This window comes from Dama dama, chromosome 31 (assembly GCF_033118175.1).
Source record: "Dama dama isolate Ldn47 chromosome 31, ASM3311817v1, whole genome shotgun sequence".
Lineage (NCBI taxonomy): Eukaryota > Metazoa > Chordata > Mammalia > Artiodactyla > Cervidae > Dama > Dama dama.
In genome coordinates this window covers 21,481,103-21,505,667 of record NC_083711.1, presented here as the reverse complement: position 1 = coordinate 21,505,667, position 24,565 = coordinate 21,481,103, and the positions used below count along the sequence as shown (strand labels likewise).

At 39.9% G+C, this 24,565-nt stretch overlaps 1 protein-coding gene across 2 annotated transcripts in view; it reads left to right on the top strand.

Annotated features, from left to right (window-relative positions):
- Window positions 1–9,721: 9,721 nt before the first annotated feature.
- The window catches only part of NCAM2 (neural cell adhesion molecule 2), a 550,011-nt gene continuing 535,167 nt past the window's right edge, over window positions 9,722–24,565 (top strand). For both annotated transcript variants that reach the window (XM_061134054.1, XM_061134055.1), the window contains exon 1: window positions 9,722–9,924. In XM_061134054.1, coding sequence (XP_060990037.1) covers window positions 9,870–9,924 — 55 coding nt within the window. In that variant the 5' untranslated portion in view covers window positions 9,722–9,869. The remainder of the gene's footprint in view (window positions 9,925–24,565) is intronic.

Below are 24,565 nucleotides of genomic sequence, written 5' to 3'. Positions count from 1 at the left end.
TAGTGTTAAATTTTGTACTGGAAGATGGGTACAATTAAAAATACTTCTTAGAAAAATGGGGCAGCCTTTTGAGAAGCAAACAATTGTTCCTTTTCTAGTAAGTTGCTCCCACAGTCATAATGAGAAAAATAATTTAGAGCAGGTTCTTCACCTGGCATTCTGTATTATTATTGTGTGGTTGTGCAAAGAAGGAAGCTTACTAGCATCTCTGGCCCTTGCCCACCGGGCGCCAGAAGTACCATCCTCCAAGGCATGATGACAAAAACTGTTTTCAGACAGGGTCAAATGTTTCCTGGGGGGACAAATTAATTCTCAGTAGTGAAGGATTGAGCTTTCCTGGTAGCTCAGCTGGTCAAGAATCTGCAGGGCTGGAGACCTGGGTTCGAGCCCTGGGTTGGGAAGATCCCCTGGAGGAGAGCCTGGCAACCCACTCCAGTATTCCTGCTTGGAGAATCCCTATGGACAGAGGAGTCTGCTGGGCTTGAGTCCATGGGGTCTCAACAAGTGGGACACGACTGAGTGACTAAGGGCAGCACAGCACAGTGATGGACTGGGTTAGAGAAATTCTTGGGAAGGTAATTGGTACTTAAAACTTCATGACACAAAGAAACCGAATACATTAAAAGGATTTTAGGTGGAGGAGAGGGACAAGTGGCCAATAGTCTCTAAGAGAGCTGTGTGTGCTATGCTTAGTCTGGTACCTACTTTTTTTTTTTTTTTAGAGACTTGATTTTTTTCAGAATGGATTTAGATTTACAACAAAGTTGAGAGGAAGATAAAGAAATGGCATATGCAACTCTGCCCCCATAGATTCAGAGCCTGGCTGGTTATAAATCTCACTCACCAGATTGATAAACATTTTTTGTGTGTGTGAGTGTGTGCATTAGTCTCTCAGTTGTGTCTGACTCTTTGCCACCCCATGGACTGTAGCCTGCCAGGCTCCTCTGTCCATGGGATTCTCCAGGCAGGAATCCTGGAGTGGGTAGCCATTCCCTTCTCCAGGGGATCTTTCTGCCCCTGGGATAGAACCTGGGTCTCCTGCATTGTAGACAGATTCTTTACGGTCTGAGCCACCAGAGAAGCCCCTTGGTTCATTTTTTAGGAAGAGTCATCCTTCACTGACACATAGTAATCACACAAAGCCCATAGTTTAAGTGAGCATTCACTTCTGATGTTGTACATTCAATTGCTGTTGTTTAGTTGCTCAGTTGTGTCCGACTCCGTGATCCCATGGACTGCAGCATGCCAGACATCCCTGTCCTTCACTGTCTTATGGAGTTTGCTCAACCCCTGTCCATTGAGTCAGTGATGCTATCCAATCACTTCATCCTCTGCTGCCCCCTGTCCTCCTGCAGTCAATCTTTCCCAGCATCCAGGTACAATAAATAGGTTTGAAAAAACCTATTCTGATATATACCCATCATTAGAAAAGACCCTGATGCTGAGAAAGATTGAAGGCAGGAGGAGAAGGGGATGACAGAGAATGAGATGGTTGGATGGCATCACTCACTCAATGGACTTGAGTCTGAGCAAGCTCTGGGAGATGGTGAAGGACAAGGAAGACTGGCATGCTACAGTCCATGGGATTGCAAAGAGTCTGACGTGACTGAGCAACTGAAAAACAGCAACGACAATTCTGACATATCTCCATCATTATAATATAATATGGCGTTTTTTCACCACCCTGAAAATCATCTGTACTTCATCTGTTCATCTCTCCCCTACTACCCTAAGCAACTTTTATCATCTCAATAGTTTGGCTTTTTTTCCAGAATGGCATATCATTGGAATCGAACAGTATGTAGCCTTATTGAATTGTTTTTTTTTTTTTCACTTAGTAACACACAGTTAAAGCCCCCCACCTTGTCTTTTCATGGCTTTAGAGCTCATTTTCTTTTAGTGCTGAATAATATTCCATTGTATGAATGTATCACAGTTTATCCATTCACCTACTGAAGGAAATCTTGGTTCCTTCCAGTTTGGGCAATTATGAATAAAAGTATTATAATCATATGTGTACAGGTTTTTGGACATAAATTTTCAATTCCTCTGAGTAAATATCAAAAGCATAATTGCTGGATCACATAATAAGAGTATATTTAGTTTTGTGAAAAAATCACTAAACTCTCTTCCACTGCATTGCGGTATTTATTATTCAAGGATTTCTTGAACTTCTGGATTTCTCTTTTGTGTTCTGTTGTGTCCCTGTAATTCTCAAGTTTTCAGCTTGCTTTATTTTTTAACATCTTCACTGAGCACTGAAAAGTTAAGACCAGCAGTTATGATTTAGGCTTCAAGTGAAGTGATGCAGCTAAAAAAAGGTATATTCTTGGGTAGTCATTTATAAGATGGCAAAATATTAACCTCCAGGGAGCAGAGCAGAGATGAGGTTGAAATGACATACACATACTAGATCTTATGATCTGGTGTGTAACATGGCAGCGTTCCCCAGACATCCTCAGACATCCCTAGTAGCAAATGTATTGAGATAATTAGGCTACTGTTTATTTGTGTGGATATACAGTGGAAATAAAAGAAAAAGCTTGATGCTGGTGAACTAGAGAAATTGAGAATATTTGGTCACTTACAACTGCAATTCTTCAACATCTTAATAAGGATAATGACAATTTCTGGATTCCAGAGCAGAAAAAAAAAAAAAAAACTGTTAAAAAGACATAAGATGTTAAGAAGCAGAAGTCTTTCAGTATATCTTACATTTCTTAAGTATGAATACACACTTTTTTTTTTTTTTTTTTTTTAGATTCTGAGACTTCAATTGAAGGAGCTTCCCAGGTGGCTCAGTGGTAAAGAATCCACCTGCTAATGCAGGAGATACAAAAGGCTTGTGTTTGATCCCTGGCTGGGGAAGATCCTGGAGAAGGAAATGGCAACCCACACCAATATCCTTACCTGGAAAATTCCAAAGACTGAGGAGCCTGTCAGGCTATAGTCCATGGGGTTACAAAGAGTTGAACATGGCTGAGTGATTGAGCACACACTTCAGTTGAAGGTGATTAAAGAAAGAAACCACACAGTAGAAACTCTCAGGGAATTCACACAAAATTAAAAATAAACAGTTAATGGTAATGTGAGGGAAGTGTTTTTATGACTTCCTGATTAGAGGGTAAATTATACATTTTGGAAAACAATTTGGGCATTTATGAACAATTTATGAATTCAGTACCTACAAATGGTTGTATTTTTAAACCAGGTATTTAACTTCTAGTGGCCTAAGGATGCAATCTACAATATGTTCAAAGCTCAATGGACAAAGAAATTCACACTGTAGTGTTATTCATAATAATAAAAATTACATAAAAATACTTAATGTCTTGGTGTAGGAAAACTGTTAGCTGTATAACAGTGCAATTCATGTAATCAAATTAAATTATTAGATTTATATTTGTAAAAATAAATTTACAATATAAAACAAAGTAAAATATACTAAATAATATTATCTCAAGCCATATCAAGAAAAGCATATATGTGAAATATCGGAAAAAATATGTCAAAATGTTCAAGAGATGGTCTCCATTTGGTTGATATGGTACAGGTATTTATATATTTTTTAAACTTTTTATTACTAGAATGCAAGAGTTTGAGACTAGTAAATAGTTATTTATAATAAAATGTAAGCAGATATTTGGTTTCATTCCTCTGTTCCAATACTTTTGACATATTCCAGCTATTTATCTCTCTTCAGGTCAGTGTTTTCCACAGATGTTAAGTTCCTTGATTTTAGGAAGGTCATCCAGTAACAGGTCTTAAATAAGTAATTATTTAACTATGACGGTAAATATGAGGACTAACGATTTTAAAATATGGCAAGGAAAGGCTGTTATTTTTCTTTGAGTGAGAATTAGCTCATGTATGTGTGAAATATGTTTTTTGTTTTTTGTTTTTTTTCAACCCAGGTAGTGTACTATAGGACTTCCCAGGCGGCACTAATGGCAAGAACCTGACTGTTAATGCGGGAGATGAAAGAGACTCAGGCTTGGTCCCTGGGTCGGGGAAGATTCCTTGGAGAAGGGCATGGCGAACTACTCCAGCATTCTCGCCTGGAGAATCCCCTGGGCAGAAGAGCCAGGCAGGCTACAGTCCACAGGGTCACACAGAGTCGGACATAACTGAAGCGATCACTTCGCATGCACACACATGATGTACTTTACAGTAAATGAATGCATGCATCAAACAATGTGCATTGGTTGACTACTAGGCAGAATATTAATGGCTTGTGGGTATATGAGGGAACCCCATTGCTACCAGCAGCTTGCCTATTACTAATAAAATTACTTATCTAACTTGAAAATTAATAGCTACATAACTCCAGTAAGGAAAGAACCAAATGATCCTATGCAATAAGAGATTTTCAAATTTAATGACCGATAATATTGCCTTGTAAGAAATGCATTCTGTTAATCATTCCTCCCAAACCTATACTTGTATGGGATCTCTTGCCAGATATGAAGAATTTGTTGTTGTCTAGTATGTAATAACTGCCCTGGATGACAAGGTTTGTAAAGACATGTAGGTCAATATTGTCCATGGACATAAGTATGACTATTGAGTGCTGTGATCAGTATTTGGGCAACCTGCATCTCACATCATGGTTCTTATTGTATCAGAGAGGTCCACTGCTAGCCACTGCTCACCACTGCTCAACTACTTCTGAACTCATATTGTCTGGAATATGTTCTCGAAGTTGCATCAATCACTATTTAGTCAATGTGTTATAGGTTCGTTACATTTTCTTCTCTGGGCATCATGATATTTGCCAGAGATGTCTTGGTGAAGAAATATATATCCCTTACAGTTAAGAAAATATTATTCAGGCAAGTGGCAAATTATAGGCAGTTATTGCATAATTTCAGAGCGAAGTGAGCAGTTATTTGCCCAGAGGGAACATGAAGTAGCCATGAAGGAAAATGACCCCATGTATCTTGAAAGAAATTAAAAAAGGAGGAATCTGTGACAATTAGGGTGCCTCCAGACCATAAATCTCCCCCTTCTGTTTCTTAATCTCAAAGAAAATGGCTAAGCAAGTAAAGAATTTACAAAGCAAGGTGTTAAAATCTAAATTCTACCACCAAAGCAGCTACTGTCAGAAGCTCACAAATAGCCTGGTAAAACATTTAAAGTGTTGTTGTATCAAGAAAGCTGAAATTCTTTTTCAAAGACATGATCATTAGAAAAAGTGGCATTAATGGTGAAAGAAAGGCAGTAGTGTGATCATCTGTTCATAGAGGTTTCAGGATATCTGGCTATATATACAGTGGATATTTTTCTTCCTTTGCAGTAATAAAAAAGTCAGAACAGGCAATTTTCTAGACAAGTAAATGAATAGGTATAATGATTCGTGACATTTTAAAAATATAAATGAACACCCAGAATGTCCCATTTCCTAATAGTATGATCTTAACACACATGAATTCTGTCAACAGAGAGATTAAACAAAAATAACATGGGAAATACAAAAGATAAAAATAATGTTTAAATCCTGCCCACAGCCCCACCATTCATTGATGCCTAGGCTTTATGTATGGACCATGTGCCTGCATGCTTTTTGCAAGGATGGATGTCAGATGGAAGAGATAGAATTTCTCTAAGAAGATAATTTCCATACTTCATGCTTCTTATCATTTTCCATCTCTCTGCTACTCCTTCATGTTCATTTTATTGATTCTTTTAAAGCAAATTCATCTGCTTTCATTTAACCATGCATCCAGTCCTGTTGGTATTTCCTACCACTCAGCTTTTCATAGATCCCTGAGTTCTATTCAACTTTCTCTTATTTTTATAAATGAGAAAAAGAAAAAAGAAAAACTGAAGCTCCAACTAACTCAAGCTCCAACTAAGCTTCTGAAACACTTCCCCAGGTACATAGAAACTATGATAATTTCTCTTCAATGTAAATTATGAGTCACATACATGGGGAGGATGCGTTTCTATACCTTTTACATTTTACCCAGTAGACATGGCTTAATCGTGCTCAGAGATTTGGCATCTTCATTAACAGTGCTCCAAGTCTGCACAATGGGAGGCAACCATGACTTTGGAGTGGGGATGGGAACTTTGGACAAAGGCAATCTGTCCACACGTTGGCCTCAACCATCAGTCTGCTATGAAGTGGAACTGACCAAGGCAAACATCAGGCTCCAGATCACTTCATCCGGAGAAGGCCATGGCACCCCACTCCAGTACTCTTGCCTGGAAAATCCCATGGATGGAGGAGCCTGGTAGGCTGCGGTCCATGGGGTCCGGACGAGTCGGACACGACTGAGTGACTTCACTTTCACTTTTCACTTTCATGCATTGGAGAAGGAAATGGCACCCCACTCCAATACTCTTGCCTGGAGAATTCCAACGACGGGGAAGCCTGGTGGGCTGCCGTCCATGGGGTCGCACAGAGTCGGACACGACTGAAGTGACTTAGCAGCAGCAGCAGCAAATCACTTCGTCACTGCAATAGGGAATGAATGAGCTTCTGATGGAGCCCTGGAGAAGCAACTGCTAAGTCATAGTTTAGACAAGTGGAGGAAGGCCTTCTCTGAATATGTACCACCTGCTATTGAGACAGGCTCCCCAGGTGGTGCTAGTGGTAAAAACTCGCCTGCCAATATTAGAGACTTAAGAGACTCCTGCAATCCCTGGGTCAGAAAGACCCCCTGAAGGAGGGCATCCAACCCACTCCAGTATTCTTGCCTAGAGAATCCGATGGACAGAGGAGCCTGGCAGGCTACAGTCCATAGATTCGCAGAGTCGGACACGACTGAAGTGACTTAGCACGCAGTCATGCTATGGAGAACTCATAGCAACATAAACTCAGGCTAACTATGGAAAGACCCCGGGAGAGTCTCTGTTGATAACCTTCCTGTGAGTTACAACTCACAGTTAGGCCTTAACCACAGGGAACCAGGTCAGCCATTCTGGCGCTTCTTGATCATGTACATCTGGACTTACAGTCTGAAGGGTTGGTAAATAATAGTTGTTTTTCTTCTCTTCGCATAATATGGTCCTAGAACCCTTTCCCAGCTCCATTCAAGCTTTGTGTTTTACACTCTACTTTCTTCAAATTAGACTTCTCTCTGTTCTCCACACAAGCTGTGTGCGTTCTTGCCCCCAGGCTCCGCTTAAGCTATTCTCTCCTTTGCCCACTTCTGGACCTATCTAATTTCTCCATTATTTCTTTTTTAACTTCCTGAAGCCTTTCTTAAACCCCTATTCAGAAATGATCCCTTTCTCTTATGTCACAATAGCAGCTGATTTTCACTGTTTTTATGACATTCTTACAACCTGATTTATATCATCAAACGTTGTATTTATGCCTGATCTCTTCCAGAATACTATCAATATTAGCAATTTGAGGGCAGGATCTGTAGTTGTATATTCCTGAGGGCCAGTGCTGTTTCCTTCATTGTTTTCATACACACAAGCTCTCTCTCTCTCTCACTCCACACACACACACACACACACACACACACAGAGTTGGTACACAGTCTTATGACAGAAGCTTCTACTCTTCTCTGATGGACCACTGCTACCTTCACCTCTCTCTACACCCCAACCTAAGAAGATCTGATGCCAAAATGACCTCAGAGGGTATTGGTCAAATTCTCCTCTGGCACAGTTCAACCCTTTGCTTGTGATTAAAAATAATTTAATAAAGAGAAAAATCCAATTGCCACGAGTACCACACTGTGTGTGGGTCTGTCTGTGTATGTCATAGGCCCTTGGCCACCCCTGATGTCACACTGGAAATCTGCAGGATTTGTTGTGAAGAGGCTATTTAGCCCTGGTACTATCCTTTCAACAGTTTCTGTGACTTTGTGTGTGGGTGTGACCGTGTGTGTGTGTGTGTGTGTGTAGCATTTTTTAATTCCCTAGAGAAATCAAGAACTGGTGAAATAAAGGAGTCATCTGCCTTTCACACCCATAAATGTGCTGTTTCCACACTTTCCCGCAAAGAACTGAGCTTACTCAAGTACAGTCGGCGCTTCCCAGAATGAGAGAAAAATAACTGAGGGAAGGGAGCCTTGGTAAAATAACTTTCTAAATATATTGTCCTAAATATTACCACGATGCAAGAAGAGGTTCTCAGGCTGCGAGGTGCTGAGAGGGCCTTGGCTTAGAAAGTCCACCGTCGTCTGTGTGGACAGGGGTCTGTTCCCCTCCTCCATCCTTCGCAGTTACCCCAGTCCTAGGATCCCAAGTAAGTGAACCTTCCGTGTGAAAACTGTGTTACAGTGATCTGCTTGGGGAACACCAGCTGTGGACGCGTTCTCTCCTACCGATGTTAATAGCTTGTTTCCACTCTTACCCCTTGCCTTTCTCCAAGCAACGACATCTCCGTTTTAGCATCCTGGCGGGGGTGGCTGGATTCTGAACTCGACAATATTTCTAACCCCTTCTACTTCCATGTCCTCGCTGATAAAGAAACAGCCAAGGGCCTCTCTGGGTCAGGGGTGAGCACTGGCCACCGTGATGTACAGACTGCCGAATCCATTGTCGGTTCCAGCTGGTTGCTCTGACCGCACAAGGGCCCCCAAGGCCAGGTAAGCTGCCTTCCGCATCTCTTGCTTCAGGTCGGATATCAAACCTGCATCCCTTTTCCTACTTTTCCAGCTGAGACAAGGATCCCTACTTTTCCAACAGAAAGAAGGATATATCCCAACCTTCAGCAGAGGAGCGGTAGCTGTGGTCGCTGGCCACGACTCCATCACTCCAATTTAAGGTCGGGCACACGCGAGTGTGCCTATGGTAGGGGGTGACCCGGGGGAGCAAAATCTCCGCGCAACTCATCTGTGTGCGTTTGCAGCCACCCCCGCCTCTCCAGCCTCGCGGGGACCTCGCCAGCGCTGTGCCCCGGGGACCCAGGGCAGAGCCCGCCGAGTGGGTCCAGGGGAGACTCTGGACTTCTCCAAGGACGCAGGAAACGCGGACAGCCCAGTTGAACGCAGCCCCTCTCGTCTCTCATCCCCTCCCCGATCTCTCTCCCTTAGGGTATCTGCTGTCGACAGCAGTGGGCCGACGTGGGGAAGAGACACCGCGCACATCTTTCCGCCTAGGAGACAGGCGGTGTAGACCCCAAGGACCGCTCCTTTCCCTCCGCTCAGGCAGAGTGTGGGAAGCGTGGGAAGCGGGCAGCCTGCAGAAGGTTTGCGCGAGAGGGGCCCTCTCCCCGCCCTTGAAGGAATGCGAGCTGCAGAATACACCGCCCGCCCCCAGCGGTGCGGCTCCCGCGAAGCCCGGGCGCGCTAAGGAGCGCGCGCGGGGCCGGGCAACCGTCGGCAGCATCTGCACGGGCTCCAGCGGCTGGCTTCCGCCCACCCGCCCGCGCTGGAGCGAGAGCGCCGGGCTGCGCTCCCTCCCTCGTTCCCCTGAGGATCGCCGTCAGGCTGGGCGTGCGGACGCGCTCGCGCCAGCCGGATCGCGGCGACCCCGGGCAGCCGGAGGCCCCGGGAACCGAACTGGCGGCTGAGAGCGCGACTGCGGACGAATCCCGGGGCCGCGCGCCTCCCGGCCGGCGGTCTGTCGGTCGCCGTGCGGCGCGGAGGGATACGCCTGGGCCGCGCCGCCCCTCCCCGCCCCTCCCCGCGCCCCCGCCCCCGCCCCCCTCCCCGCCCGGCTCTGCTGCCGCCGCGGCGGCCGCTGCTGCTGGTGCCGCCGCCGCCGCCGCCGCCGCCTGGATATAGTGCGGCAGGGAGCGGAGCTTGCAGTCACTTTGCGAGGAGGAGCGCGCGGGCTGCGGGCGGCTGGGGCAGCCCCGGAGCGGCGGCGGCTCTCGCAGAGGCGGCCTGACAGCGGAAGGTTCTCTCTCCGGGGCTGGACTCAATAACTTTGGAACTGTCCACCGGTGTTACGTCCTGAACATGAGCCTCCTCCTCTCCTTCTACCTGCTCGGGTTGCTTGTCAGTAGCGGGCAAGGTAGGAGTGCGGTGCTTTTCTTGCGTTTACTTTCCCTCCCCCTTCTACCCAACCAAGAGAGCCAGAAGGAGCTCCAGGAAGAATTAAATGACGGGACTGAAGTTATAGTTATTGTTGTTATTATTATTTCCCCCTAATGATGTCTGGTCAGTGGAGACCCTTGAAGAAGAAAATACAGGCTGGGAGGTGGGCATCAGTGAGCCGGAGGTTGAGAAAAACTGTATCTTTCCCAGGGATCTTGGCTTTCTTTGATTTTCATTATCAAAAAAAAATTGGATGAGTAGGTTGGCATGTGTTACCAGTTAAATGTCTGAGGTTGCGAAAGGCAAGGGAAGGATGATGTTTTAAAGAAGCAGCAAAAAGCTATCAGCATTAAACTCGTTGTGAAATATCTCTGTTGTGTGCAGGAAATTCAATTCTTAGAGACTTTTTTTTTATTCCCTTGCCCAAGACCCCCAATTTCTGACGGAAGTGAATGATGATGGTTTATTTCTTTTGAGAACTAAGAGAGGGGCCATGGATGTATGTAAGAAAGCAGATGGATAAAACTAGGAATGTCTTGCAGTCATTCGTTTTCAGCACACCCCCACCCCACCCCTTGTTAATACAGCAAGGTTGACATTTTTTATGTCATCAGATTCTAATTACACCTGTAAGGGATGTTTTAGCTTGTGGGGAACTGGTGGGATTTTTATCTGTTTAGAAAAAAACAGAAATAGCTTACTAGAGTAACCTGAGAGAGAATTTGGGGAAGCTGCCTCTGTTTATAGAGATAGATGTGAATTTGCATTGCTTTGTTTAGTTTATGTTCACGTAAAATATATTTATAATAAATGGAGACATTTTCAACAGTCCAGACAAGTTTGGGCATTTAAATTGGGGACCCAAAACGCTAAAACAGGCATTGGTGGAAGTCTTCCAAAATACATATATATATATATATACATGTATATATATAGCAGTAAGTTTCTTATGTGTAATAATCGCAGAGAATGTTATATTATTAGTGAAGCATGAATTTTTTTTTTTGAGAAAAAAATAAATTACAGCACAAGTTAAAATATCTCCACTGTATTCAGTTCTAAGCTTTGTAGCCTCGTCTGTGTTTCTCATTTGGTCCAGCAGGGGGTGGTAGAACTCCATTTTAAGGTGGGTCTGTTCTTCCACACTCCCTAGGTCCTATCATTCTTCAGCAGGGCTTGACATTTTGGATATGAAGCCTTCCTTTCTCTGCCCTTCTCCTCCCTAAAGCTATAGTGTTAATGGCTGATGAAACCCGATTGGATACAGATTTTTATGTTCAGAAATTAGAACTCAAACGCTGGACGCAGCTTTAGTTTGTAAAGTGACTTGCTAAGAGGCTGCTCATTTTCCCTTAAAAGAATAGAGTATGCAAAATTCCAGTCGTAGCAAAATTGCAGTTTTGACCATCTGAAGCTTATATTAGGCCAGCCAGTTAATTGAATCATTTTGATAGCAACGATCAATATACACACTCTGCCCTAAAGATGTGCTGCTTTAATTGTTGGAGAGCTGCTGATTATGTTTAACTGTTCATTTATAATATAGACAGGTATTTCTGAATACTGAGAAGCAGTCCCCCAAAATTGCGGTTAAAATACCACTGCAATTAACCAAGTGTAGACAGTGTGGACAAAATGGGGACATCATGGAAGGCAAGTTTGTGCAGACTTAGGATTATATTGTGACTGATTTGGAGGAGGAAAAAAATGTGTCAGTTGTGGAGTCTTTGAATTTACCGTCATAGACATTAAGTGTGTTGGAATTTGGGGGATAAAAAAGAAATCTGGGAATGTTTAAATAGTACACACAGACACATATAATTTGGGTCTGTGTATGTAACACATATTTGAAATTGTGATTCATCAATTTAGAATTCAGAAGGCAGGGTGATTATAAAGAGGGGCTTGGAGACTGAAGCATGCCTGACGGGGAGCCCATATTCACTGTAATGTAACTGGGAAGGGAGAGAGCGTCATTCTCACGATCTCTCTATCTAGTGCAATTTAAAAATGCATGGCACTCACGGAGGTATAGATGCACGGATAGCAGAGGGCCCGAGCTTTTGTGAAACAGAACATGTGGGACTTCTGTGCTCTGTGTCCTAATGAAGTCAGAGATGCTTGGAAACGGCAATCCTGATCCTGAAGTCCAGTTCCTCTCTGCTAGTGTTTTGTTCTCCAATTAAGGATGCAGCAGCAAGTATCAGAAGCACCACAGGGAGCAATTTGAAAAAAAAAAATGCATCTAGTGTAACTCATAATTTTGTTTATTCTTTTGTAAATGGGGCCGTGGAAAAGCCACCAGTCAGTGATCCCTGGGCTTGCCTTAGAAATACTCAAATTGCAGCTTGCTGATTTATGTTTCCAACAATATACTTGCAGGAGGTTTTATGAAGCATGTTTGAAGATATCGCTTTGGAAAGTGGTGTGCAGTTAGGCTGGGGAAAGGCAGTGATGATGTATTCCCTTTTAAGTAGTCAAAATGTTTTGAACTGCGGCCGTGGAATCGGAGAAAATGACAGAAGTGAAAAACTGACCAACTTAAGTGGATGCCAATACCATAATTAGCTAACAAGGCCTAATAGTTCTACTTCTAACTTTCCACACAAGGTTATTGTTCTGCTGTAGTGAGAGGCTTTTTATTGTAGCAGAAGTGCTCCTTTAAAAGCTTCTCCTTCTCACTGCGAGATTCATATCCAATGAAGTGCGGTTGGGATTTAATTGTCGAGTCTGGATTTCATTGTCAATGAAGCAAGTATTCCATTGCTCTAACTTCTGCAATTATTTTTCCTTTGTATTTAGAACTCGGTCACAGCTTCTGTCATCATTAAGTCTCAAATGATAACTTGAGCCTGTGATTCACAGTGCCTGTGTTGTTTGGATCTCGGTAAATTTGGATTTACATGTAGGGGCTGCTTTCTTGAAACTTTAAATTTTTGAAATGATTTTCTTCCAAAATTACCCAAGTGCGATTAATAATCATCTATGACTGACTGACTGCATACATACATTAGAAGCGCTGTTGTTCAAAATTATTAAGCATGAACAGAACTATCTGTTCAGCTGGATCTCTCTTGCCATCCAGTACAAGATACATTCCTAGAACACTCACCTAAGCCAAAATCTTTGGGGAGAGGAGGGTGAATTGCCCAGTTAGTTAGCTGAACTTACAGGCATCTGCTTACAATTATGCTTCCTGATGGAGTGCTGGTCAGTTATTGTTCATTAGAGAGGTGTACCTGCTAAAAATAAAGCGCAGGTGTGTGGGTGACTACTGGATTCAGGTCTGCAGGAAGGTCTCCACAAACCTGTCTCCTGTGGAGGTTGTTAAGCAGACAGCCTCTCTTACTTACCTGGCTCTAATGCTTTGATGCCAGCCTTTCTTTGTAAGGTTTCAGATGAATCAACTCCACATTCATTTGCATGTACAGAAGATAGACTATGGAAATTAATATCCTTATCCTCAATGAATGAGCCACGGGATTTCTTTCTCTGCTTTATGTCAAAGGAGTTCAGTGGAGCGTTTGGTCACTTTAGTGTCCAGTGATGAACTGTGGCGTCCAGAGAACTGGAAGGGAAGCTGATGGGTCCTGAGTGTTCATGAATCTGTTCAACGGCACTCAGGGCTAATGGTCTCTCAGGGGTAATGCCCTCTCAGAGAAGCAATTAAGGGGACAGAAGAACCTCATGCAGCCCAAGAAGAAACTCAAACTTCAGATAATTTAGTACATAAAATGGCCTGTTTTCAAACGTGGAACTTGTGTGTACTGAGACTGGGAAATGAGATACAGAGAGTGTTCAGTACCAAGCTAACAGCGTGATTTGTTTTTGCCTATTTCCTTGAGAGGGGGAGGTGAGGACGCAGACAAGCTTGTCCCTGAAGGCCCCGAACTAGTCTCGCCGCTTCCTCTGGCTTTTGATATTTGGGAAATGATTTTAATTCTTCTGTTTTGGGGGTCATCTCTCACAGCAGTGTACCTGGAAAAGTACTTTGAATTGCTTTTTTGGTCCAAAATAAAAATAATCCTCTAGGAGTTGGTGGATGCAAATTTAATAATTTTAATATTCTTATAAGTGAATATAGTTGTTTTTTCAAGTTTTATTGACCTAGATTCTAAATTCCCTTTATACTATCCCAGTTATACTGAAGATAGGCCTATTTAACAGATTATAGTTTTAATGTTCCAAATTACATGGTATGAGAACACTTTAAGATGCAACCAGTGCTGTTATTAAATGTTTAATATTCCTGAGTTTCACAGAACCGAGGTATCTTTAATTGTTCAGCAAATAAAAGTGCTTCTGTATGGCACTCTTTTAAATATTTTAATAACTTTGAACTATTTGCAATTATAACAATAGTGCTCATCTCAAATGGTTATCAACACACTCCCTAGTTTCACATGCTCACTTGTGCCACTAACAATTCTTCAAACATTGCAAAATATTTTAGAAAGCTATGATCTAATAGGAGAAGGGGGCAGCAGAGGAAGATAGATAGCATCACTGACTCAATGGACATGAATTTGAGCAAACTCCATTAGATAGAGGACAGAGGAGCCTGGCATGCTGCAGTCCATGGGGTCACAAAGAGTTGGATATGACTTAGGGGCTGAGCAACAAGAACAGTGATCTAATGAAATAAACTTGCCTGAATTTAAATAGTTAAGAGGCAGATGGGGGAGTGTTGAGGGTATTTATAATCATAACAATCAACAGATTAACCTTGGGAGAATCTTAGGTCAATTGATGGAAATTGTCTTGGTTCCAATTTGTTTTTTATTTATTTATTTTTTTATTAAAATGACACATTTATTTTAAAACACTCATGACTATAACATAAAAAACATAAGTAAATATTTGTAGCAAATTTCAAATAAAACTAAATATGTAAGACAATATATATATGCCTGCATATTTAATGTAGAAAGTTAATCAAAACTTATCAGTAAATATTCTCACTCCAATAGATCAAGAAGTCAATCACTGACAAAGTTTATAGAGTCGATTCTATGTCCCATACGCTATGCAAGGAACAGAGAATACAAAGATAATTAAGTAACTTTTCCTGACTTCAGGGAGCTTATAGATCAATGAACATGGAAAATTAACAAAGATGCTCATCTCATCACTTGAAATAACTACACAAATTCAAAAGTTCACTATATTTCTGTCTTGGTATACTTGAGCTGCTGTTACAGAATACCAAATACTAAATGGATTAATAAATGCACATTTATTTTATCACAGTTCTGGATGCTTGGTCATCCAAAATGAAGGAGTTGAAAGAGTCCATATCTGGTGAGGGCCCCTCTCTAGTTTACAGATGCTCATCTTTTTCCTGTGTCCTCACATGGCAGAAGGGTATGTCAGGAATTTGTTTTTTAAAAAGAGCGGAGAAGGAGAACAAACACTTGACTTGGAAGCAGAAGACCTAGAACACTGAGGGCCTGTTGACTGAAGAAGCAACTTACTCTCTCACAGCCATTATTTGCCCATTTGAAAATCTGATGTAAAAATATCTTCCTAGGTGACCTTGCTGTACTGTTAAGAGGAGCAGTTGTGATAACACATATGTGTAGACATGTTGTAAAATGGCAATCCTACTATGCTAGACATTATGTGTATTTTTGAAATAATATGCATACATATAAACCTGCCTATGACTTAAAAACAGTTTGTTTATTAATTTAAAATAGCATCATAAGCTGTTCTGTGATTAGAGAAAAATATTGAGGGGGCTGAGATAATCTAATTCATTAATGAGAGTGACTCATTCATCAGTCAGTGATTACATGTGTCAGACATCTTATTGGGCAGCATTCTTGGGAGTGATTATATAGGTTGTGTGATGAACAACTCTAGGGGGCGTTACTCATAGTCACAGTGATGGAATATATATTTCCAGCAGAGGGCAGGGAATCATTTTGAGGAATGTGTTTCTTTTTTGTATCATGAACCCCTTATATGGACCAACACCAGGCTGGAGTTAGTCACAAAGAGTCTTAAGTGGCACATAATTATGGTGTGACTTGCTAAAGGTCAAATAGAGAAGAAAAGGGATTAATATCTAGAGTTCTGGTCTGTAAATTCTCACTTCAGTTCTCGAAACACCAAACTTTTGCATAGATTAAAAAACATTAATGGTTCTTCACCTCAAAGTAAATACTTAAATTATGTGCCATTTTGTCAGTAAATCAAATATCAAATACTTGTTGAGGCCATACAGTGTGGATAACCTCAGCATTTTATAACAGTGAAAACTGCTTGTTCAAAGTGCTTTCAATTACCTGGTAACTCAAGATTGTCAAGAATTCAAGGAAGTATTTACTTTATGGATGAAGAAATTGAGAAGAATTACCTGGTTTTCCTATATAAATTTTAGTTAGTATGAATTAGGGTTATATTTTACTTACTGCTAGTTCAACGCCTATTTTTTTTAATGTATTTGATGAATTTGTTTGAAAATGAAAATTTGGTGTGTTGGAGGGAGGGAGATGCTTGGAATTTAAGATTTATAGTTGAGAAGATAATAAATGTATGAAGTTAAGAATCCAAATCTGCATATGAGAGATTAATAAAGTGTTCAACTAATGACCAAAGATATCATATAATTGGCTTCCCTGATAGTTCATTTGGTAAAGAATCTGCCTGCAATGCGAGAGACCTGGATTGAATTCCTGGGTTGGGAAGATCCTCTGGAGAAGGAATAGGCTACCCACTCCAGTATAATTGGGCTTCCCTTGTGGCTCAGCTGGTAAAGAATCCACCTGCAAAGCAGGAGACCTGGGTTCGATCCCTGGGTTGAGAAGATCTGGAGAAGGGAAAGGCTACCCACTCCAGTATTCTGACCTGGGGAATTCCATGTTCTGTATAGTCCCTGGGGCTGCAAAGAGTCAAACACTGCCAAGCGACTTTCGCTTTCATCATATAATTAGTTAAAAATTAAGTGATTTAAATAAGTCCTTAGGAATTCAGCACCCAGAAAGACCTAACACTTGTTCAGTGTTTAACTGCCTGGCTCAGTTGTATGCACTCTGTATGTACTACCAGGCTTCATGTCAGTCCTGTAACTTTTATCATATCATATTCCCCTTTGTCAGTGAAGTCTGTGAGGTGTGGAAGTTGAAGGACCCAAGATTGCACTGCTAAGAGACAAAGGTTTGAACTCAGTGCATGTGTAAGATTGGCCTCTTTCCAATACATTGTTGCTCACTAAAGCAAAGAGGGCCTCAACACAGTGAGACTAAATAGAGAAAATAATACAAGGAGAATAAGTTGTAGGGAAAGAGGCAAATGTTCAGAGGACAGAAATAATCCAATTTAGTTAATTAAGAAATAGTACAAATTAATTAAGGATTTAGAAAGGTGAGTTGTTGGCCTCAATTATGGAAATATTGGAGACACTGGGAGGCAGTAAAGCCTTGCGGCAAAGCTGAGTTTGACTAAAGCTCAACATTCAGAAAACTAAGATCATGACATCTGGTCCCATCACTTCATGGGAAATAGATGGGGAAACAGTGGAAACAGTGGCTGACTTTATTTTTCTGGGCTCCAAAATCACTGCAGATGGTGATTGCAGCCATGAATTAAAGATGCTTACTCCTTGGAAGGAAAGTTATGACCGACCTAGACAACATATTAAAAAGCAGAGACATTACTTTGCCAATAAAGGTCCATAGTCAAGGCTATGGTTTTTCCAGTGGTCATGTATGGATGTGAGAGTTGGACTATAAAGAAAGCTGAGCACTTAAAAATTGATGCTTTTGAACGGTGGTGTTGGAGAAAACTCTTGAGAGTCCCCTGGACTGCAAGGAGATCCAACCAGTCCATCCTAAAGGAGATCAGTCCTGGGTGTTCATTGGAAGGACTGATGCTGAAGCTGAAACTCCAGTACTTTGGCCACCTGATGCGAAGAGTTGACTCATTGGAAAAGACCCTGATGCTGGGAGGGATTGGGGGCAGGAGGAGAAGGGGATGACAGAGGATGAGATGGCTAGATGGCATCACCAACTCTATGGGCATGAGTTTGGGTAAACTCCGGGAGTTGGTGATGGACAGGGAGGCCTGGCGTGCTGCGGTTCATGGGGTCGCATAGAGTCGGACACGACTGAGCTAATGAACTGAACTGAATTTCAAGCATTGTTTGGGCAGGAAAATAACACGGAGTTAAATTTTGTTTTAAGTCTACTTACCACATGTGGTGTGGACCAGAAGAAAATGAAAAAGGAGTGAATGGACAGGACACATGTTTCTGTGGAAGAATTGATGGATCTTAATAACACATTAGATTTGGGGAACTGGAAGGAATGTGACCTCTGAAGTTTTAAGCCTGTTTGACAGAAAGGATGGTTATATCTTAACAGAAATAGGGAAGTAAATAAAGAATACTGGTGATATCAGGCAAGGGTTTTTCTTACTTCTTTGTATTGGATTTACCAAAAAGTTCTTTTGGGATTTTCCTTTTTGGCTAACCCGATTTTTGTGTTGTTTTTTTTTTTTTAATTATACGTTGAGTAATCTATGGAACATCTAGATAGAAATGTCAGTATTAAATTTTGAGATATACTGCTAATCTTTATTATTTCTTCAGCATCTTTCTCTGCTTTCATTTAACTCCTGTCTTTATGTCTTTCTTCGTCACTATTTATACTCTAGGATTATTAAGTTTGTCTGAAATTTTAGATGAAATTTCAAAAGCATATGGATCAGATTTGCTTTTCTTATATACTCTTAATCTTCTCTGTTTTAGCCATTTTTTTTTTTAAGTATTGTTCCAGGCAAACAAAACAAATCTTGACAAAATAAGAAAAAAAAGAAAGAAAGAAAGAAACCCCAAACCTAAACTAAAACAAGAAAAGAAATTTGGTATTGAACTATGTTCAACTCTCTATGAGAGCTGAATATTTTTCTGTTAGTATCCAAGGGAACTGATATTTTTGAATGTCTGCTCTATGCCAGGGAGCTGTACTGGGCATTTTCACTCATTATCTGATTTAATCCTGATAAAACCACATTTGATAGATGATGTTTGAGACTGAAAGTGTCTGATTTGCCTAGAGCTCTTAAATATGTTCTGTCTGATGACACACAACTTTATAGCCAAGAGCATCAAATGCATTTAAGGTAAAATGTAATTTCTTTCTGCATTAATGTGTGTTTCTTTGATGTGTATTAGTTTATACACACCTAGTAAATGTGAGGATGATAGGAATTGTGTTGATCCATATATGATTTCTTCAGGTCATTAATTTTTAAGTAACCAAAAGCAAGCTTTCTCACAATTGAACAGAGGGCCTTAGCAATCTCTGAAGTATTAAGATAAATATGAAAAGTCAACTCAGATGCTTTTCTTTAGCACAAGTGTTCGTTTCTTAGTGACTTTAAGAAACATCTTGATTTCTACAACATTATATATCTGGCATCATTGAGAGTGCATTTGGAGAAACTGGGAAATCACTTTCCTCTATGTTAAAATGACGTGTTTGTTGCCTTATTTTTTAGAGGATAAACACTGGATCATAGTTTTCATTTTAAAGTTAGTGCCCTTTAGGCTTATATCTTGAAAGAAGATGCAGAAACTGGATACAAATACCAGTAGAGATTTAACTGTGCTTTTTTTTTTTTTTTTTTTTAATAAAGTTTGTCATGGTTTTTGTTAGTGCTTGGTTTTAAATTTCCGAAGGTTTCACATTTTCTGACCTCCAATCCTGTCTTTTTCCATGAGCCCTGATATTTTTTACTGCACAATTTTGCAGACACCAGCATTTTTCAAGGATGCAGATATGGTGTAATAGAAACAGATGTCAAAACTTATAAAAGAAGCCAGTGAATATGGCTAAGACCTATATTATATAATAGAATAGGCCCCGATTTAAGAAAATAAGCACATTGTGCTTTGTTCTAAGTACTAATGAGAGGGCTTCTGGACAGGTTTTCTGTTGGTGTAACTTGTCCACTCCCAACCAGTTTTCTACTCATTCTAACATGAAGCTTTCTGATTATATTTACTGTCCCACTTAATTTATCTCTGTTTATTATTTTTGGCCCATCAAAAATGTTCAGTATTGCCTCAACTGAGAAGTTGTATTTTTATATTATAGCAGAAACTTTGGGTCAGAGAAAATCTACACATGGATTTCATGAAGATTAATATATAAATGAGATATGTACCTATTCTTTGTCAAAGTACTGATCCATGATATTGACATGTTCCTGATTTTTTAACTTTATTTACTTGGATAAATCACGTATAGCTTTCTAAAACCAGCTGAAGCTGAACACATTTTTTTTTTTTTAATCTTTTTTTTTTTTATTAGTTGGAGGCCAATCACTTCACAACATTTCAGTGGGTTTTGTCATACATTGATATGAATCAGCCATGGATTTACACGTATTCCCCATCCCGATCCCCGCTCCCACCTCCCTCTCCACCTGATTCCCCCAAGTCCTCCCAGTGCACCAGGCTGGAGCACTTGTCTCATGCATCCCACCTGGGCTGGTGATCTGTTTCACCATAGATAGTATACATGTTGTTCTTTTGAAATATCCCACCCTCACATTCTCCCACAGAGTTCAAAAGTCTGTTCTGTATTTCTGTGTCTCTTTTTCTGTTTTGCATATAGGGTTATCGTTACCATCTTTCTAAATTCCATATATATGTGATAGTATGCTGTAATGTTCTTTATCTTTCTGGCTTACTTCACTCTGTATAACGGGCTCCAGTTTCATCCATCTCATTAGGACTGGTTCAAATGAATTCTTTTTAATGGCTGAGTAATATTCCATGGTGTATATGTACCACAGCTTCCTTATCCATTCATCTGCTGATGGGCATCTAGGTTGCTTCCATGTCCTGGCTATTATAAACAGTGCTGCGATGAACATTGGGGTGCACGTGTCTCTTTCAGATCTGGTTTCCTCAGTGTGTATGCCCAGAAGTGGGATTGCTGGGTCATATGGCAGTTCTATTTCCAGTTTTTTAAGAAATCTCCACACTGTTCTCCATAGTGGCTGTACTAGTTTGCATTCCCACCAACAGTGTAAGAGGGTTCCCTTTTCTCCACACCCTCTCCAGCATTTATTGCTTGTAGACTTTTGGATAGCAGCCATCCTGACTGGCGTGTAATGGTACCTCATTGTGGTTTTGATTTGCATTTCTCTAATAATGAGTGATGTTGAACATCTTTTCATGTGTTTGTTAGCCATCTGTATGTCTTCTTTGGAGAAATGCCTGTTTAGTTCTTTGGCCCATTTTTTGATTGGGTCATTTATTTTTCTGGAATTGAGCTTCAGGAGTTGCTTGTATATTTTTGAGATTAATCCTTTGTCTGTTTCTTCATTTGCTATTATTTTCTCCCAATCTGAAGGCTGTCTTTTCACCTTACTTATAGTTTCCTTTGTAGTGCAAAAGCTTTTAAGTTTCATTAGGTCCCATTTGTTTAGTTTTGCTTTTATTTCCAATATTCTGGGAGGTGGGTCATAGAGGATCTTGCTGTGATTTATGTCGGAGAGTGTTTTGCCTATGTTCTCCTCTAGGAGTTTTATAGTTTCTGCTCTTACATTTAGATCTTTAATCCATTTTGAGTTTATTTTTGTGTATGGTGTTAGAAAGTGTTCTAGTTTCATTCTTTTACAAGTGGTTGACCAGTTTTCCCAGCACCACTTGTTAAAGAGGTTGTCTTTTTTCCATTGTATATCCTTGCCTCCTTTGTCAAAGATAAGGTGTCCATAGGTTCGTGGATTTATCTCTGGGCTTTCTATTCTGTTCCATTGATCTATATTTCTGTCTTTGTGCCAGTACCATACTGTCTTGATGACTGTGGCTTTGTAGTAGAGTCTGAAGTCAGGCAGGTTGATTCCTCCAGTTCCATTCTTCTTTCTCAAGATTACTTTGGCTATTCGAGGTTTTTTGTATTTCCATACAAATTGTGAAATTCTTTGGTCTAGTTCTGTGAAAAATATTGTTGGTAGCTTGTTAGGGATTGCATTGAATCTATAGACAGCTTTGGGTAGAATAGCCATTTTGACAATATTGATTCTTCCAATCCATGAACACGGTATGTTTCTCCATCTGTTTGTGTCCTCTTTGATTTCTTTCATCAGTGTTTTATAGTTTTCTATGTATAGGTCCTTTGTTTCTTTAGGTAGATATACTCCTAAGTATTTTATTCTTTTAGTTGAAATGGTGAATGGTATTGTTTCCTTAATTTCTCTTTCTGTTTTTTCATTGTTAGTATATAGGAATGCAAGGGATTTCTGTGTGTTAATTTTATATCCTGCAACTTTACTATATTCATTGATTAGCTCTAGTAATTTTCTGGTGGAGTCTTTAGGGTTTTCTATGTAGAGGATCATGTCATCTGCAAACAGTGAGAGTTTCACTTCTTCTTTTCCTATCTGGATTCCTTTTACTTCTTTTTCTGCTCTGATTGCTGTGGCCAGAACTTCCAACACTATGTTGAATAGTAGTGGTGAGAGTGAACACATTTTAAAGCTTGTTCACTTCTTTATCATAGAATAACTAACTTCACCCTACCTGGTTCTTTACCTTATATATAATGCTTCATACCAATGTTTTAATTATCAAAGAATTAGTTATATTATAAAATTTAATATTTCAAAATGTATGTAAGTACTGAGACAGAGTAGTTGACAAAAACTTTTTCTGTCAACTTTAACTTATCTCTTTAAAGTCACTCAGTTATCCTGAAAGGACATACTATTTCTGATTTAGAAAAAAAGCAAATGAGCCTCAAAGAAGTAAAATTGCTTATCCTTGAAGGAAGATTTAAGACATGGTAAGACCAGAACTTGACATAAATGTTTTACTCTAGCACATTTTTCTGTTATGATGTCTCTGTTTTTATCTGAGTATGTTTTACTGATGTATACAAAGCAATTCTCAAAAATAACTTAGTGCATGTTTTATGCTGCTATGCTGCTTAGTTACTTTTGGACTGTGTTTATGGGATCCATGCTGTTAATTTTAATTAGAGGTCTACCTTTTCAGTTGAATTATTTGGAAGTTTCTGACTTAGAACTTTTGAGAGTTTTGCCTTTTGTTCATTTACACAATGCTATTCTCTCAGCCCCATTGCTTGTTAATGATTACATCACTCTAACACCATTCCTGGAATTCCCAGTATGGTCCCTGTGTGTACACAGGCCATGTGTTTTACATATTTGTCTGTCTTTCTCTGGAAAATTACTATTATTTTTCTTCAAGACTCAACTCAAGCATCTCATCCCCAGACACATCTTTCGTCAAATACATGTCAGTTGCCTATTACATACTAGTTGAAGTACAAGACATTCTGGTGTTATATCTGATTTCTGCATGCCATACTTCACTATGACCTTGCAAGTGAACTCCATAAGACAAGACTGTCTTTCCATGCTGGCTTCCCATTAAATGCAGTTTACTAGATTAGAGGGTTTATTGTAAATTCATGTGTATTCCTGGAACATAGTAGATGCTTAGTAAACATGTGCTGAATGAATATTTTTACCCAGCAGAAGGAAAACAGAATGTCATACTTTAAAATAAATATGTACATATATATATATATTTACCCTTGACTTTGGACGATGCTTTGGTTTGTTGAGAAGTATTACTATTGTTCCTATGTTTATTTCAAACATTTGTTTATATCATTGCCATAAATGTGATAGGCTTTCAATAAATACATAATTTCAATAAAATAACCGTCACACAGTGATTATTTAATTCAGGAGGAATTAAATAGCAGAGATGAGCTGCCTTATCCCTGATCTTATCTCCTATACTGAAAATTAATTAGACTGGGAATAAAGCAGACTTTAAAATCTTGCTATGAGATATATTCTTCTGAAGCCTTATCTGAGAGATGGGACATGGTTATGTAGCTGCAGTTTCAAAGTCTTCAGTATATAGAAATAAATTAGGGAGATATAATACGTTGATAACGATATAATTAAACAGATTAGATATTGTCAATAGTAAGTGTCTGATATGTCAACAGAGCAAAGTATTTAAAGTCCTGAAAAATCAAGATAATCCCCTGGGGTTAATTAAAAGTTGATTATTCAATCAATGATTATTGGAAGCCAATTCTGAACTGTATGAATAGAAAGGCAAGTAAAAGAAGGACTATTTTTACTTTATTGTTTCATAAGTACTTAGATATTTTTTTCTTTTTTTAAAATGAGATCTAATTTAACCTCAAACATTCTTCTCTTGCCTGGTAGCCGTGTTTTGTCATGGTTTTATAGTGTTTTCTAGGTCTGACTTCAGTGATAAAAGCATTTAAAATTAATAGAACAAAATACATATTCAGATACTCCAGAATATCTTTATCACTTTATCATCTTATTCATCTGTCTGCCATTTACCCACTAATGTTACCATTATTGTGTATGTCTCTCACTTGAAACAGTTTTCAATCAAAGATGTTACTATTGCTTATAATTCATCTATTTTTTACTTTCCTTTCTCAAATTTCAAATGATTTATAATCATTTTAATTGGTTATCTACATGAGTCATTTTATTTCAAAGCCTCCATATAAGCCCCATGCTAATACATTTTACTTTTGTGGGGATTATATGCGGTCTGCAATTTAGGGAGAAAACTCAGC